General features: G+C 43.2%; 1 protein-coding gene across 1 annotated transcript; it reads right to left on the bottom strand.

Annotated features, from left to right (window-relative positions):
- Positions 1-9,002: 9,002 nt before the first annotated feature.
- LOC123446832 (putative cyclin-dependent kinase F-2) lies at positions 9,003-10,202 on the bottom strand. Its single transcript, XM_045123372.1, has one exon. It carries the CDS (start codon positions 10,200-10,202, stop codon positions 9,003-9,005), a length of 1,200 nt encoding a protein of 399 aa, XP_044979307.1.
- Positions 10,203-19,479: the final 9,277 nt, after the last annotated feature.

Raw genomic sequence — 19,479 nt, forward strand, 5'->3', positions numbered from 1 at the left:
CCACTAAAAAAATCTTAAATGGTTTTTGTGAATACACATAAAAATTAACTGGGATAAATGGATATCCGAGAAAAGCCCATCGGCAGTCCACCGCACCGCGCCAACACAGCCCGCTCCCGATCCATGGCGCCGCCGTCACCGCCATCGCCGTCCAAGGAAATCGCTAGGGAAATCGCTGGGAATGCGTCTTCATCCTGCCGATCCATGGCGCCGCCGCGACCACCATCCCTCATCCTTCCGACGCCATCTTTGGCTCCCCCTCCGCCGCCAGAGGAAATCGCTGCACCTGCTCCCCCGCCTCCTCCTCTGCTCCCAGGTATGCACATATCTCACCTTCCCCTCCCCTCCCCTCCCCAGCAGCCAGCCTCTCCTCCGCGACGAACCCTAGCCAGCCACGGCGGCGAATCCCTCGGGCCAGCCAACCTCTCCTCCTTCTCCCTCTCCTCCCAGCCCGGACAACCCTTCTGCACCTCCCCTTTCCACATGATCATCTCCGACAGCTCCCCAACCTCGCCAACCTGCAGAGCAACATATATTCAGGTAAGAAAAACCAGTAGGAGGTAACAGAGCAGGCAAGTTCCATCGTATCGTACTAGTGATGAAAATAGAAAAGGTTCTAAGATCTGGTCCAACCTTGATGCTACAGAGTCCTGCAAAATGTCTAGTGGTTGCTCGAGCACGTTGTGGATAGACCGTACTTATTAAACCATGGATCGACCTAAGCATCTCATTGCTGCGAGATGAACTGCAAAGTGTAGTGCAGAATTTTTCTGACTAGAAAAGTTTTGGAGTTTGTGAAGGTTGTAAGCACACACGAAGTTACTAAAAATGTGCGTCCATGATGTTTTTCTCCATCGATTGGGCATGTGGTAAACGATTAGCACTGGTATAGGCGCAGAAGAGAGAATACGAAGGGGTTAACTTTCTCTTCTTCTGGTACAAAATCAGGTTAATCTCCCGACGATCAGGGTTGGAGTGAGCTTCAGATTAGCACTGCCCAACCTTCAAATATGCAAGTTCAGGAGTGAATATAAAGCGTCCTGCAACTTATTTCTGATAGCGATCCTTATAGTGATATTAACAATTATTTATGACGATTGGCTCAATATGATGGTTGCTGACCTTAGTTGATGTTGCATGGCAATTGGACTAGGCTTGGCAACTTCATTGTCTCCTTCTTCTTTAATCAGTTTACTACTACTGTAGTTTATTTGTAGCTGATGTCAGGTCCCGTGCCCTTCTTCTTTAATCAGTTTGGCAAGTGCAGCTAATAGCCTGATTATTACTAACTAGTACTCTATGTGCTTTGTGCAGCTGCTACCTAGTGTTTTTGCCTACCACTTGTCCTTTCCAGGCATAGCACAATTAGCTTTGTTTATTAGCTGATTAATTAACAGGTGCTGCAAAGTACGTACTAGTATAATCTGATCAACTCGAGTTTTCTTGGACATACTTCCGATTTATTTAGCATTGAGAGGCTGTGTGCAAAAAGATTTGCTGCCAGCATGCGTTTTGTGAATATGTATTATGTTCCAGCCTAGAATGTTAGATGAACCAAATTTGAACTTATGTTCTGCTGAAACATCTAATATGACATTTCAATGCAGATTTCATTGAAGTGACCATGGGTGACGACCAAGTGGCGTTGACAATCGACAACCAAACTGAAAAGTGGGAAGCCATGGACCAGGACCAACATGTGTGGAATGCTATTGAAGAGCAACAAAAGTAAGTCCTTAGCCCTCATGTGTTTTCCTGTAACATTAACTGTATTTTTTGATATATATTTTGACCCCCAACGTTTGCATTACAGATCAGAGAGACAGAAGAAAAAGCAAAGGCAGAAGGCGAAAAGGAAAAGGCTGGAAGAGAAGAGGGAAGAGAAAAGCGAAGAGAAGAGGAAGAAGCAAGATAAGAAGAGGAAAAACCAAAAGGAGGAGTTGCAGGGGAAGAGGAAACATGCTCGTTCTGAATTTATCCAAGGATCTACAAGAGAGGAGCTACAAGTCTGCTTCTATATTAAACCTCACTTCGTAACACAAATCTGCTTCTGTACCTTACTTTAAGTTCATAGCATGTTCTGATTTTCTTTGTTTTGTTATCTAGAGTCGAGACTATCCATCTATGACACATGGTCAAAGAGTGACCAGATCCCCATTGGTAGGATCACCGTTGGCTAACACATGGAGGTCTTCCCTTGGGGTTCTAGCAAGAGTTGCAGTCTCAAAAAAGTCGTTCGTGATGTCACCATCTATATTAGGATCCCCTTCTCCGGCGACTACTTCATTTGTACCACGTAGTGAGTTGGCTTCGTTTTTCTCTTCCAAAATTACTCTTGTATATAGTTACAACTTTAAAATGTTCTTGTGAGTTGACTTTATTTTTATGCTTGCCAATTAATAGTCCGCAAGACACGAAGATTAACTTCTGCTGTTTGGAGGGATGCCAAACCTATTTATCATCGTAACATACTTGGCAAAGCTCAGTGCAACCACTGTCTTGAGGTGTTTCCAGCTGGACGTGGTGTGGGTACTAATGGTGTACAAAGGCACTTGGCTGCTTGCGAGAAAAGGTCAGATTTGTCCCTTGTTGTTGACAAGTTGAAGTCCTCAATTTCATATCCTCATGGATCTATGCTTCAGCAATGGATTTTTTATGAGATTGCATCTAGAAAGTTGCTGCCTAGAATGATAGTAATGGATGAGTTGCCTTTCTCATTTGTTGAGTATAGTGGATTTTGAGACTTTGTGAAAAGCTTGAATCCCTTGTTTAGCATGGTTTCTAGAGGTACTATTAAAGATGATTGCATGGAACAATTTAATCAAGAGAGATTAAAATTCCATGAAGGTTTCAAGAAATATAGAGGCATAGTCTCTTTAACAGCTGATATGTGGACATCTAATCAAACTTTGTCATATCTATGCATAACTTGCCATTTTGTCACAAATTGGGCTTTGAGAAAACAGATCATAAGGTTTTTTATGGTAGAGACTCCACATAATGGAATGTCAATGTTTAATGTATTGTTAAAGAGTTTGCAAGATTGGAATATTGAAGACAAACTCTTTAGTATAACATTAGACAATGCATCTGTTAATGGCACAATGGTTGACTATCTAAGAAAAAATCTGAACAGCAAGCATATGTTGCCTATTGAAGGTCAATTATTTCACATTCGTTGTGCATGCCATGTGCTAAATTTGATTGTCCAAGATGGGTTGACAGTGATGAAAGGTGTGATATATAATATAAGAGAGAGTGCAAAGTATGTTAAGAGTTCCCCCTCTCGGTTGGATAAGTTCAAAGCAGTAATTGTAGAAGTTGGTATTTCTTGCAAACTCCCCTCAGTCGATGTGCCAACGCGTTGGAATTCCACCTTTCTTATGTTAGAGTCATCTCTCCCATTTTGAAGAGCATTTCGTACTTTGGTTGGACGGGACAAGGATTACAAATTCTGTCCATCATCGGAAGAGTGGAAAAGAGATGAAACTGTTTATGCTATGTTAAGAGTCTTTCACACAGCCACAGAAGTAGTTTCTGGTTCAAGTTATCCTACCTCAAATATGTACTTCCATCAAATATGGAACGTGAGAGTGTTACTTCAGAAGGAAGCATCGTCAGAGAATGATGTTATTCGAGGAATGGTTGTTGTGATGCAAGCAAAGTTTGACAAATACTGGATCGAGTCATATTTGCCAAATTGTATAGTTGTGATCCTTGATCCTCGATTCAAACTAAGCTTCGTTGAGTTTCGTTTAAAACAAGCCTTTGGTTATGATATAGAGAAACACTTGGATGCTGTGGAAAAAAGCTTTTAACAGCCTGTTTGAAGAATATTCTTCACAAATGGCAGATGCACTGGGTGAGTCAACTCAAGGACAGAAAAATGATGAGGTTATGATTGAAGAGAATGATCCTTTGGCAGATTGGGATCAACACTTGCACCAGAAGCAACGCCAATCTGCTAATGAGCTTGGTAGATACTTGGAGGAAGAAACATTCGATTGCAAAGACAATTTCAACATTCTTAAGTGGTGGTATATTCATTATTCGAAGTATCCCATCCTTTCTTGTATAGCTCATGATGTTCTTGTTGTACCAGCTTCCGTGGTACCATCCGAATCAGCTTTTAGTACTGGACATCATGTGGTAAGCAATTATAGAAGCAGACTGAGCAACAAGACTGTCGAAGCCTTGATCTGCCACCAAGATTGGTATAAATCTGATGTTCAGTGTGACATTATTCAGGAAGACCACTACTATTAACTGAGGTATTTACTTACCTTCCCTTTCCTTGGGTATGCATCATGGTGGTCTTGTATAGTTGTATTGGTCTCAATAGTTACAGTTGCTGCTAGGAATTGATTGTTTCTTACTTTCATTCCAGCAATTTTTCTGCACAAATAAGATATAACTAATGAGTTTACAATGGCAGACAAATAGACTGCATTATTTGGATTATGCACAAGCGAACATATAATTCTGGATTGGTTATAGTTCAAAATGTGAAGTAATCGTTTCCTTTGGGCAGTTAAGTTTGATTGGATAATCTTATTTTACTGATTAGGTAAGGAAATCAAGATGTTAATATCCATTAAGGCATGCTTTTCAAACTCTGCTGGCCTTCAGGATTACAATACATTAAATTAGAGGATAATGCCTGCTGTTGATATATTGTCTTCTCTCCTACGTGTTGTCTCCTAATTTTCGCTACCTATTCAAACTTTGTATGGAACTTCACTGTACTTGATTTCGTGGCGGATCAGCTTGTTTTAGAGGAGTTGGTCAGAAAGAAATTCTCCAAGTTAGATTTGTTATATTTTCCTTTATATAAAATTGCATGACTCCGTTAGGCATATGCACATATATGCTCAATATCAGCTCCAACTCACTTGGATTTTTTGTGGTGCAAGTTGTTGTTGCTTTGTGGAGCAAGTTTATATATTCTCCAAGTTGTTGTTGCTTCGTCGGGATGAGCTTAGGAGTTTCACAGAGAAACCAAGTTGATTCATGGTGCAAGTTGATTCATGGTGCAAGTTGTTGTTGCTTTGTGGAGCAAGTTGTTGTTGCTTTGTGGAAGTCTACATTTTATCCTGTAGTTTAATAGTTATCTGAGAGAGTGTAAGCTGCAGAGAGATGTTTAATCTGAAGAGAGATTCGGAGTATTTTTATCTGAGAAATACTATTTTGTTGCGGTATATGGACAATATTTTTATCTTAGAAAGTATATTTTTTTTCTGAAGAAAGATTTAGAATATGGACAGTATTTTTATCTTAGAAAGTATATTTTTTCTGAAGAAAGATTTAGAATATGGATAGTCTTTTTTATCTTAGAAAGTATATTTTTTCAGAAGAAAGATTTAGAATATGGACAGTATTTTTATCTCAGAAATTATAAGGACAGTATTTTTATCTCAGAAATACTATAAAAGTATGAATGTTGCAGTATATGGACATTATATGGACGTCATAAGTCCCACATAAAAATTAACTGGGCTACCACTAAATCCCACGTAAAAAGTGATGGGCAATGTGGCCAAGTCCAAGAGCGTCTAGCAAACAGCCCACTTACATACTGATAATAGTAAAAGCAGTAATATGATAGTTTTGATAGCAGTGGTAATAGTAGCAGTAGTAATGGTAGGAGTGATAGAAGTTTTGTAGCAGTTGTAACAACAGTAGCAACAGTAGTAACTTCACAAGAACAATATGTGGAAAACTCGTAGGCACTGGATCGGTGATATTTCTGGATAATATTCATCATATAACAGTCACAACATCGAGTGTCACATAACGAGCTCCCGTTAATCAGTATCATGTAGGCATGTATTCATTAAATAGTCATACGTGTTTATGAAAAAGAACTTGTGTGACATATTTTATCCTACCCTCATGTGGCAGCGAGGTTCATAACGAAACTAAGGGATATTAATGCCTCCTTTTAATAGAGAACCAGAACAAAGCATTAACACATAGTGAATACATGAACTTCTCATACTATGGTAATCACCGGAAATAGTCTCAATTATTGTCATTTTGGGGTATGCAGGTCCTAACACGTAGTAGGTGCATATAACTTGCAAGATCGAATCAGGAACATAGATATAATGGTGAAAGCATAAACGGTTCAGAGCTGAAATCATGGTACTCGAGCCCTAGTGACAAGCATTAAGCATAGCAAAGCCATAGCAACATCTATCTCCGAACATAGTGGATACTAGGGATCAAGCCCTAACAAAACTAAATCGATTACATGATGAATCTCATCCAGCTCTTCACCGACCAGCAAGCCTACGAAGGGATTACTCACTCCCAGTGGAGAGTATCATGGAATTGGCGATCAAGGAGAGTTGGTGATAACAAAGGCCAAAGATTCCCCTCTCTAGAGCCCCAAATGGACTCCAGATTAGGCCTCCCGATAAAGAAGAGGAGGTGGTGGCGGCTTCGTATCATGAAACGCGATGAAAGTTCCTCTCAGATTTTTTTCTTCGAAAAGAGGATTTTACAGCACTGGAATTTGGGTTAGCGGAGCCACTTGGGCCCCACTAGACACGAGGTCGTGCTAGGAGGGCCTCGCGTGCCCTGATGTCTACCGAGCGCCTATGGCCTCCCATTCGGTGGGTCTTGGTTCTAGTATTTTTCATTTATTCTAGAAAAAATCTTCAAAAAGTTTCGTTCCATTCCGAGAACTTTTATCTCTGCACAAAAATCTCCATGGTAATTGTGCTGAAAACAGCGTTAGTACGGGTTAGTTTCATTCAGATCATGCAAATTAGAGTCCAAAACAAGACAGCAAAAGCACTAGGAAAAGTAGATACGATGGAGGCGTATCAAGCTCCTTCTTCTTCCTTTCTTATTCTTCCATAGCTTTTGTTGTTGTGGTGGGATTTGGGAGTGAGGGACTAGATCACTTCATGTGTTCTTTTCATTGCATTAGTTGCATCGCTCTGCGTTCTCCATGGTGATACATGCAAGTAAAAAGTTGTCAAGTTTATTACTCTTGGGTGTTTGGACACCCTAGAGCTTGTGTCTCTTGGGTGTTTTTGAGTCCTACATGGTTGGTTGTAGCTCGGAGCTCAATCATTGTGGTGTAAAGCTCCGGGCAATCGTCGGGGTCTCTAATTAGGTTGTGGAGATTGCACCGAGCAATTTGTACGGGTTCCAGTGACCGCCCTAAGAGTTACCAAAGTGTTCGTGTCCGGTGACGGCCCCCAAGGGTTGCCATTTGTACGGGCTCGGTGACCACCCTCAAGGGCCCTTTAGTGGATTCATGACATCTTGCATTGTGCGAGGGCCTGAGGAGATCACGGTGGCCCTAATGCCTTCTTGGGGAGCATTATGCCACCACACCGCTCCAAACGGGGATTAGCATGCGCAAGATTGTGAACTTCGGGATACATCATCGTCTCCACGTGCCTTGGTTATCTCTTATATGAGCCCTTTACTTTGTGATAGCCATATTGTTTCATGTTATATATCTTGCTATTACTTAGTTGTTTATCTTACTTAGCATAAGTTGTTGATGCACAAATGTGAGCCTAGTTGTTTTAGGTTTTGTGCTTCGCAAATTAAAAGCTACTTTTATTCCGTATTTGTTCAAGCAAAATCGTAATTATTTCAAAGCGTCTATTTACCCCCTCTAGGCGACACCCGCATCCTTTCGCCTTCGCTTCACATGCCTACTTCTGCCCCGCGCATCCACACCTGCGACGAGGCCAACAGGCATGGGGCGCACGAGCTCCGTGCAGGCCCGCGGCATCAGATGCGACCGTCCGCCCGCGGCATGCAACTCCAGCAACAACGACATCCAACACGCACGCCCGCACGCGGTGGCTTCGGCTGCAGCGGCCAACACACAAGCAAGGCTGCGACGAGGACGCACGAGGTAACCTAGCGCGAAGATGAGGGCGACAGGCATGGGGCGTGCGAAGTCGTCGGCGGCCTCCCCTGATGCGTGGCTTCAGGTGGGACAACCTAGGATGGCTATGACGTGGAGTGTGGTGGCCGGGCGTGAACCCGGCAGCCTCATATTTGAGCCGGGTTTGAAGGGTGCCCGTGAGTCCGGTCGTATAGTGAGCAAATAAGGTGTGTGGTTGGGTCACTTTTTTTTACCAGACGGGCGCTCCGGGCGTTTAGCGATGAAATAGGGGGTCCATAGATAATCTAAGAAGAAAATATGGAATAAGATCAATAGAATTTTCAGAAATAAATTTCTTAATTTTTTGGTAATGTTAATAATATAAATAATATGTTTTGTATGTAAAATAAAGGTCAGAGATACACCTATAGAAATGTATCACTGTCCAAAATGTCACGTATTATGCAATGAAGAGGGTAAATATGAGTAAAAATAACTACATGGTAAAAAATAAATACTTAGCACATTTGATGCATGCCCTAGCAACTCTTGTAGATTAACAAAAGAACATATATAAAAGGGCAATGGTGCTGATATATATAAAATAGGACTGATTTACAAGATGCTCAGTTTGAAGGAGATCATCTCCAAGCAATTACATAGCTAGATGGACATGGGTGACGACAAACCCTTTCCAAAAGAGCAGTAGTACAAGGTTTTAAAAAGTCAGCAGAAAAACAACCACCACCGTACATGGAGTTCCGCATACTATGATTTGCACCGTAGGTGAAGCACACATGCTAGCAAGCATCTAGCTAGATTAAGAAAAGAACTTATGCAGAAGGGCAATAATGAAGATATATATTGTATTGAACATGACCGATTTACGACATATGCTCGACATTATCTTCAAGCAATTGGAATACATACACAGCTAGATGGACAAGGACGACAAGCCCTTTCCAAATGAACAGTACACAAGGTTTCAAAAGGTCAGAAGAAAGACAATCACCAAAGTACGTGGAGCTCCGCATGCTATGATTTGCACAAGCACACATGCAAGCAAAAGCATCTAGATATAGCTAGCTACACAGCTACATGGCTTGTTCCAAACCGCAAGTTGTATTTTGAGCACGTTCTTCATCTATGGTGTTGGTGTCGCTGGTGGGATGACCTTGATCCGCTGCAGGTTCTTCTTCGTTCCTGGCATCGCTGGCGGGGTGACCTTGATCTGCCCGACGTTCTTCTTGGGTGTCGCCGGAGCGAATTTGATCCGCAGCACAGTCTTCTTCTTCAGTGTCCCCGTCTGAACGATCTTGATCCGCAGTACGTTCCTTCTTGACGGCAGCTCTGGCACGTCGTCGTCGGTGTGGAGCTTGGGCGCGAACCACGGGAGTTGGAGCGCAGCGGCCGCCGTGAGCCGCTTAGCTGGGTTGCACTCGAGAAGCCCTTTCAAGACTTGGAAGCCGTCCTGGGACAAGGTCTCCCGGGGGAAGAGGTTTCCCAGCGTGTTGTGCTGCTCCTGCTGCGCCTTGGCCGCGACGAACTCCGGCCAAGGTAACCCAAGAACGCGGAAGATAGCCGAGAGCTGGGCGATCCTGTCGTCCTTTTTGTCGGCCTTAAACAGCATCTCGCCGGTTAGCATCTCGGCCATGACGCATCCCAGCGACCACGTGTCGACGCGCTCGGCATAGTCCGGCTTGCCCAGGAGGATCTCGGGCGCCATGTAGGGCATGGTGCCAGCAAATTTGTACGGCAACTTGGCGGTCTCCAAGGACATGGCTAGCCCGAGGTCGCAGATCTTGAGGATCTTTCCTCCTTCGCCGACGAGGATGTTGTGCGGCTTGATGTCGCGGTGGATGATGTGATGCATGTGCATCTTGCTGGTGCCGGTCAGGAGCTGCCACATGAAGCCTTTCACGATGGCCTCCGGGAGCGGCGGCCTCTCGGACAGGAAGGCGCGGAGGTTCGGCCCGACGTAGTCCATGGCGAGGCAGAGGTTGCGGGTGATCGGGTCGCGGAAGAGTCCACGGGTGCCGACGACGTAAGGGTTCGGGGCGCAGGCCTCGAGGAAGCCGGCCTCCTCCTCGATCTCTCTGTTGGCGACGGCGGGATCGTCGGTGGAGCGGAGGACCTTGATGGCGACGGTCTTGCCGGTGACGCGGTGGCGCGCCTTGAGGACTGCGCCGAAGCTGCCCTCGCCGAGGCAGGGCGTGTCCTGGAACTCGAAGGCCGTCGTGGTGCCGATGCGGACGCGCCTCCTCTTGCAGAAGGTTGCTTCTGGTTCTTGATGCGTCACGTGGCCGGCGTCGAGGACGGCAGCTGGTCGCTTGCCGGCCACCATGGCGCTCGAGGACTGGTTGCCGGCCGGGGTGCGCGATGGATCGGAGGTGGAAGGAGACGAGATCGATCGAGGAAGGCGTGGAGGGAGCTAGGGTTGAGGCGTTGAGCTCTAGCTAGACAAACACATTTCTCTGCATGGATGCGTACGTATATATTGATGCGGGAGCTCGTTTTCGACTAGGCTATGGACACGAATGCACAACTTTTTTCCTTCTGAGGATCCGAAACCCACTCGGATTCCATCTACCAGGCATGCACGCGTCTTCTTTAAGCAAAGCGCGACACATGGAGCAAGCTATGCTATCCCAATTGTGAGTGTAATCGGACTAAATCGAGTCAATTGCATGGCTTAGAGCATCTCCAACACACGCCGCACATTAACAAAATTTTACAGCGTCGAAATAACGTTTTTGCGCATGGCAGCGATGAAGAGGTTTTTTATATACACAAAAATAAGATGCCCAATCCAGCGGCGCCATCTACGGTCAGCACGTACAATCTGGCGAGGATTTTCAAGGGCTGTTTTCGAAGACTGTTTGTCTATTATCCAGAGAACCAATGCTTCGACGGTTAATCGCTCGCCAGTGGGCCTCATTACTGCTAGTATCAAGGAGTTGGCATCGGTCTTCTTGTATGTTCGTTTTAAAGCATCTCCAACAGGCGCACAACCGTGCAACGCGTTAAAATAAGTTTACAGCATCAAAATATTATTTTTTTGCGCATCGAAGAGCGTTAGTTCCAACGGTCGCTGAGAAAAATTGCGCGCGCGCCGCTCCAATAGAAACGCTAAAATTTCAAATGCGTGATATAGATACTACGCAAAAACAAGATGACATAGATAAATTTAAATAAAAAATAATACAAAGGATAGCATTGCATAGATATAAAATACTCATCGGAGATAGATAAAACATACATAATAAATAAAAAATAATAAACTACTACTTATCGTGTCCTACTCCTTCGTCGTGATGAAGGCGTCAGGCCACCGTTCATCGTCGGGGTCCCAAGTCGACGCTCCCTTCATGGCACGGAGGGGGCGAGGCGAGCAGAGACGAGAAAGAGCGTCGGAGAGAACGGCAGAGGCCGCGTGACGAGGCACACAGCGGTGGGAGGGCACGTCGAGGGGCGCTGGATTTATAAAGTGTGTCTGACGCCACACGCCAAAGCTAGCGCGCGTCGGGCCGCTTTTTCACCCCCGTGATCTTTTCCCGCGCGTCAGAATCTCCCGTGTCCGCTGGAGCGCTCGAAACCGCTCCACGTGCGCTAAAACCCATGTTTCCTCGCACACACGTTTTTTACCGTCATTGTTGGAGATGCTCTTAGTCATGTAAATCGTTTGTCGAATGTTGCTGCACGTGATTAACCATGCAAATGACCAATTCCCGTTGACTCTCTAAATAGATATAAGTGAAGCATGAGAGTTTAATTCTTTCTATAAAAGATCATGCTCTAATAAGTATAAGTCAAGCAATAGAGCATTCTACAAACAACGGTTTTCTATGTGAAGAGAAATAGGCAATCCAAACTTCAAATGAAATAAGTGAGGCACATGAAGCATTCTATAAAGCCATACTCAAAAGGTATAAGTGAAGTGCAATGAGAATTATATAAATCAACCATGGACTATCTCATATCTGCATGGTGCATAAAAGAAAAAATTAAAAACTAAATGCAGAAGACGCTCCAAGATTTGCACATAACACATGAACGAAGCAAAGACGAAAACATACCGATACTTGTTAAAGAAAGATGGGATGCCTTCCGGGGCTTCCCCAAGCTTAGACGCTTGGGTCTCCTTGAATATTTACTTGGGGTTCCTTGGGCATCCCCAAGCTTGAGATCTTGCCTCTCCTCCTTCTCCTCATATCGAGACTTCCTCGATCTTTGATCACTTCATCCACACAAAACTCAACAGAAAGCTTGGTAAGATCCGTTAGTATAATAAAGCAATTCACTATTCTAAGTACTGTTGCAACCAATTCATATTTTGTTTTCGCATTGTAGATACTGTAATATAACTTTTCCATGGCTCATACCACCGATAAAAATTGATAGTTTTATCAAAATAAGCAAAACAAGGCATAAAACAGAATTTGTCTTAAACAGGACAGTCTCTAGTAATCTTTACATCTACCATGCTTCTGGTACTCCAAAAATTCTGAAACATTTAGACGAAATAACAAATTCGTATAGCAAGAGTGTGCAAAACGTTTTAGAACCTTTTTACGTTCCAGTAAAAAATTAAAATTCACGTGCTATAGCCAAAGTTTCTGTTTCTGCACCGCACATACCAACAAGCAATCTACCCATCCTGAAGGCAAATCTTGGCACATTATTTTTATAATACAATGGATTTGTACAAGGGGATAATTATTTTTGTGAGAATCTTCATGAAAAATTCTACATTGTTTCCATGAACACAAGTGTTCAAGGTCGACCCTCACTTCACCAATGCATCACCTTTTAATCGCTTCTATTTTTGTGAAGTTTTAAGTTCCCCTCAACAGAATTAAATGACTCTCTAAAACTTCCGGGCTGTCTCCCTGGCAGTGTTTCTTTAAAGCCATTAAGCTAGGCATAAAGTTCTCAAGTAATGGATCCACCCGGATCCCAAGGTATATCAAAGCCAATTTTAATTAGCAATGATTTGGCATTTAGTAGTGAGCACAAAGCAACATATATCAAGCAATGAATAAGTCTAACTCTCTTCCTATGCATCGGCATGTCATACAAGAACAATTCATGTACATCAAGTAAAGGCCAATACATAGCATAAGCAGTTTCTTGCAATTTTGTCGTGTTGGAAACATAGAGAGGCGGAGATGTAGTTCCTCTCTCATAATAATTGCAAGTAGGAGCAGCAAGCACATGCATATTATATTCATCAAAATCATCATGTATAGTGGTAAAAGGCAACCCATCAATACAATCCTTAACAAGTGCAAACTTCTCCGATATAGTGTAGTTTGGAGAATTCAAAACGATAATAGGACTATCATGTGTGGGTGCAATAGCAACAATTTCATTCCTAATATAAGGAACAATAGCAAGTTAATCTCCAATAGCATAATTCATATTGGCATCCTGGCCACAAGCATAACAAGCATCATCAAAACGGGATATTTCACACGAATCAACGGGATCATAGCAATTATAATAGCATTCATCCTTCGGTAAGAACGAAGGGACGTTAAACAATGTATGAGTTGAAGAGTTACTCTCATTAGAAGATGGGAACGGGTGATCAATCCGCTCTTCCTCCCTTTGTTCTTCGCTATCCTCATCATCTTTTTCATCAAATGAGCTCACAGTTTCATAAATTCCTTCTTCCATAGGCTCGTGCAAAATATTAGTCTCTTCTTGGACAGCGGAGACTTTCTCAATAAACGCATCAATATCAGAATTTTATTTATAAATATCATAGCAATATTTAAGGATAGCAAAATTTTCAGGTCTATAAATTGAATCATCAAAATCTTCAAACTTTTCAAACAAAGATTCAATTTCATAAGCACCCTTAAAAGCAACAAATTCTTCTATTCGTTCCACATCATAGTAATCATATATACCATTAGCATAAGAAGCCAAGGTTTCATTATCATTGAATTTGCACGAAAAGGGAAGGTGTGGAGCATTCATCCTAGAGCAACAAGTAAAATCATATCTATCGCATAAATTCCAAGCATACCAATGCAACATATCAATTTGATCCCATAACAGTTTCCCTTTTTGTAATCCCTAAAGTATTCACGTTGATCCAACATGTCTCCCATTATCATGTTGAATGGGGTTTTTTCAGGATTATCAAAGTAGTGCATAATATTTTTCACATAACGAGCATCGAGGGTTTTAGAAGGTTCCTCATATCCATGAGTAGCAAGTACCACTATTTTTTTTAGTGTTTTGTGTTCCATATCCATAACTAAAGATAGAGAACAACTTAGAACGGGAAATAAAAACTACTTAGTCATAAAGCAAACAAGCACACACGAGAATATTCACCCCACGCTATTGCTCCCCGGAAACGGCGCCAGAAAAAGGTCTTGATAACCCACAAGTATCGGGGATCATTTGTAGCCTTCTTCGATAAATAAGAGTGTCGAACCCAACAAGGAGCTAAAGGCAGAACAAATATTCCCTCAAGTTCTATCGACGGCCGATACAACTCTACACACTCTTGACGTTTGCTTTACCTAAAAAAAGTATGAAACTATTTTGCAAGAATAAAACTACGAGTACTTTGCGAGAATAAAACTACGAATAAATTGCGAGGTAATAAAAGTTGATAGCTTTTATCAACAAGAAAGTCATTTGTCCCTAGGCAATCGATAACAAGTACCGGTAATCATTCTTGCAATTTTATATGAGGGAGAGGCATGAGCTAACATACTTTCTCTGCTTGGATCATATGCACTTATGATTGGAACTCTAACAAGCATCTGCAACTACTAAAGACCATTAAGGTCGTGAAACCCAATCATAGCATTAAGCATCAAGTCCTCTTTACACCTATACGCCATAACCCACTTATCCGCATTTAGGCTGTTGTCACCCCCGCAACACCGACAATAAGCAAACCATGAACATATTGCAACACCCTACAACGGGGGGCCCTCATGTTCGCGCGACACGGAGGGCACCGTAGGACAACACCATAAATAAAATATGCAATCATACCAACCAAGATCACGATTAACCCATAGGATAAAACGGATCTACTCAAACATCACAGGATAGCCCAATATCATTGGGAAATAATATATGAAAATGAGCACCATGTTTAAGTAGAGATTACAGCGGGGAGAAGGTGTGTTACACCGCTGCATAGAGGGGGAGAAAGTTGGTGTTGACGGTAGCAAGGTTGTTGATGTAGATCGTCGTCACGATCCTAGCCCCGGCGGCACTCTGGCGCCACCGGGAGAGAGGGGGAGAGAGCCCCCCTCCTTCTTCTTCTTCCTTGGCCTCCCCCCAAGATGGGAGGAGAGTTCCCCCTCTGGTCCATGGCCTCCATGGTGGCGGAGGGGCGGGAGCCCCTCCGAGATCGGATCTCCCTCTCTGTTCTCTTCTGTTTCGCCCTTCTTCTCTGTCCCAGATTCTGGCGTTTCACCATTTCTTATATTCCTGGAGATCCGTAACTCTGATTGCGCTGAAATTTCTACACGATTTTTTTTCCATAAACTATCTTTCTTGCGCCAGAAGAAGGGCTTCAACCGACGTTCGAGGAGGGCACAAGACACCAGGGTGCGCTTGGGGCCTATAGCGCACCCTCGTGGGTTGTGAGCTGTGTGGGGCCCCACTTGCATTGATTCCACCTCACAAAAATCACATAAATTCCAAAATAATTCTTCGTAAATTTTTATCACGTTCGGACTTCGTTTGACATGGATTTTCTGCGATACAAAAACATGCAAAAACAGGAACTGGCACTAGGCACTAGATCAATAGGTTAGTCACATAAAACATATAAAAAGTTGCCAAAAGTATGTGAAAGTTGTATAATATTGGCATAAAACATTCTAAAATTATAGATACGACGGAGACGTATCACCTCCCCTCGTCCTAGAGGGAACAATCTTGGTTCTTGGATCTTTAAGATTCTTCATAGTGATCAATAAATAGATATCCCAAGTGACTCCGCGAATATAGCTATGCTCCCCACCAATGACGTCAGAAAACGTTCTCGGTAACCCACAAGTATATGGGATCGCGATAGTTTTTGAGGGTAGAGTATTCAATCCAAATTTATAGATTCGACACAAGGGGAGCCAAATAATATTTGTAGGTATTAGCAGCTGAGTTGTCAATTCAACCACACTTTGAGATTTAGTATCTGCAACACATTGATCAGTAGCACAGTAATATGATAGTTTTGATAGCAGTGCTAATAGTAGCAGCAGTAATGGTAACAGTGATAGAAGTTTCGTAGCAGTTGTAACAACAGTAGCAACAGTAGTAACGTCACAAGCACAATATGCGGAAAACTCGTAGGCACTGGACCAATGATATTTCTGGATAATATTCATCATATAACAGTCACAACATCGAGTGTCACATAACGAGCTCCCGTTCATCGATATAATGTAGGCATGTATTCATTAAATAGTCATACGTGTTTATGAAAAAGAACTTGTGTGACATATTTTATCCTACCCTCATGTGGCAGCGAGGTCCATAACAAAACTAAGGGATATTAATGCCTCCTTTTAATAGAGAACCAGAACAAAGCATTAACACATAGTGAATACATGAACTCCTCATACTATGGTAATCACCGGAAATAGTCTCAATTATTGTCATTTTGGGGTATGCAGGTCCTATAACGTAGTAGGTGCATATAACTTGCAAGATCGGATCAGGTACATAGATATAATGGTGAAAACATAAACGGTTCAGAGCTGAAATCATGGCACTCGAGCCCTAGTGACAAGCATTAAGCATAGCAAAGCCATAGCAACATCTATCTCCGAACATAGTGGATACTAGGGATCAAGCCCTAACAAAACTAAATCGATTACATGATGAATCTCATCCAGCTCTTCACCGACCAGCAAGCCTACGAAGGGATTACTCACTCCCAGTGGAGAGTATCATGGAATTGGCGATCAAGGAGAGTTGGTGATAACAAAGGCCAAAGATTCCCCTCTCTAGAGCCCCAAATGGACTCCAGATTAGGCCTCCCGATGAAGAAGAGGAGGTGGTGGCGGCTTCGTATCATGAAACGCGATGAAAGTTCCTCTCAGATTTTTTTCTTCAAAAAGAGGATTTTACAGCACTGGAATTTGGGTTAGCGGAGCCACTTGGGCCCCACTAGACACGAGGCCGTGCTAGGGGGGCCTCGCGTGCCCTGATGTCTACCGGGCGCCTATGGCCTCCCATTCGGTGGGTCTTGGTTCTAGTATTTTTCATTTATTCTAGAAAAAATCTTCAAAAAGTTTCGTTCCATTCCGAGAACTTTTATTTCTGCACAAAAATCTCCATGGTAATTGTGCTGAAAACAGCGTTAGTACGGGTTAGTTTCATTCAGATCATGCAAATTAGAGTCCAAAACAAGACAGCAAAAGCACTAGGAAAAGTAGATACAATGGAGACGTATCAAGCTCCTTGTTCTTCCTTTCTTATTCTTCCATAGCTTTTGTTGTTGTGGTGGGATTTTAGAGTGAGGGACTTGACCACTTCATGTGTTCTTGTCATTGCATTAGTTGCATCGGTATGCATTCTCCATGGTGATACGTGCAAGTAAAAAAGTTGACAAGTTTATTACTCTTGGGTGTTTGGACACCCTAGAGCTTGTGTCTCTTGGGTGTTTTTGAGTCCTACATGGTTGGTTGTAGCTCGGAGCTCAATCATTGTGGTGTAAAGCTCCGGGCAATCGTCGGGGTCTCTAATTAGGTTGTGGAGATTGCACCGAGCAATTTGTACAGGTTCCAGTGACCGCCCTAAGAGTTACCAAAGTGTTCGTGTCCGGTGACGGCCCCCAAGGGTTGCCATTTGTACGGGCTCGGTGACCACCCTCAAGGGCCCTTTAGTGGATTCATGACATCTTGCATTGTGCGAGGGCGTGAGGAGATCACGGTGGCCCTAATGCTTTCTTGGGGAGCATTATGCCACCACACCGCTCCAAACGGGGATTAGCATGCGCAAGATTGTGAACTTCGGGATACATCATCGTCTCCACGTACCTTGGTTATCTCTTATATGAGCCCTTTACTTTGTGATAGCCATATTGTTTCATGTTATATATCTTGCTATTACTTAGTTGTTTATCTTACTTAGCATAAGTTGTTGATGCACAAATGTGAGCCTAGTTGTTTTAGGTTTTGTGCTTCGCAAATTAAAAACTACTTTTATTCCGTATTTGTTCAAACAAAATCGTAATTATTTCAAAGCGTCTATTTACCCCCTCTAGGCGACACCCGCATCCTTTCGCCTTCGCTTCACATGCCTACTTCTGCCCCGCGCATCCACACCTGCGACGAGGACAACAGGCATGGGGCGTGCGAGCTCCGTGCAGGCCCGCGACATCGGATGTGCCCGTCCGCCCGCGGCATGCAACTCCAGCTACAACAACATCCAACACGCACGCCCGCCCGCGGTGGCTTCGGCTGCAGCGGCCAACACACAAGCAAGGCTGCGACGAGGACGCACGAGGTAACCTAGCGCGAAGACGAGGGCGACAGGCATGGGGCGTGCGAAGTCGTCGGCGGCCTCCCCTGATGCGTGGCTTCAGGTGGGACAACCTAGGATGGCTATGACGTGGAGTGTGGTGGCCGGGCGTGAACCCGGCAGCCTCATATTTGAGCCGGGTTTGAAGGGTGCCAGTGAGTCCGGTCGTATAGGGAGCAAATAAGGTGTGTGGTTGGGTCACTTTTTTTTACCAGACGGGCGCTCCGGGTGTTTAGCGATGAAATAGGGGGTCCATAGATAATCTAAGAAGAAAATATGGAATAAGATCAATAGAATTTTCAGAAATAAATTTCTTAATTTTTTGGTAATGTTAATAATATAAATAATATGTTTTGTATGTAAAATAAAGGTCAGAGATACACCTATAGAAATGTATCACTGTCCAAAATGTCACGTATTATGCAATGAAGAGGGCAAATATGAGTAAAAGTAACTACATGGTAAAAAATAAATACTTAGCACATTTGATGCACTGAGGATGATGCCCTAGCAACTCTTGTAGATTAACAAAAGAACATATATAAAAGGGCAATGGTGCTGATATATATAAAATAGGACTGATTTACAAGATGCTCAGTTTGAAGGAGATCATCTCCAAGCAATTACATAGCTAGATGGACATGGGTGACGACAAACCCTTTCCAAAAGAGCAGTAGTACAAGGTTTTAAAAAGTCAGCAGAAAGACAACCACCACCGTACATGGAGTTCCGCATGCTATGATTTGCACCGTAGGTGAAGCACACATGCTAGCAAGCATCTAGCTAGATTAAGAAAAGAACTTATGCAGAAGGGCAATAATGAAGATATATATTGTATTGAACATGACCGATTTACGACATATGCTCGACATTATCTTCAAGCAATTGGAATACATACACAGCTAGATGGACAAGGACGACAAGCCCTTTCCAAATGAACAGTACACAAGGTTTCAAAAGGTCAGAAGAAAGACAATCACCAAAGTACGTGGAGCTCCGCATGCTATGATTTGCACAAGCACACATGCAAGCAAAAGCATCTAGATATAGCTAGCTACACAGCTACATGGCTTGTTCCAAACCGCAAGTTGTATTTTGAGCACGTTCTTCAT

Source organism: Hordeum vulgare, chromosome 4H, assembly GCF_904849725.1.
Source record: "Hordeum vulgare subsp. vulgare chromosome 4H, MorexV3_pseudomolecules_assembly, whole genome shotgun sequence".
Taxonomy (NCBI): domain Eukaryota; kingdom Viridiplantae; phylum Streptophyta; class Magnoliopsida; order Poales; family Poaceae; genus Hordeum; species Hordeum vulgare.

What these genes read in the sequence shown, in the direction of transcription:
- LOC123446832 (XM_045123372.1), bottom strand. Translation starts at nt 10,202, where the DNA reads ATGGTGGCCGGCAAGCGACCAGCTGCCGTCCTCGACGCCGGCCACGTG.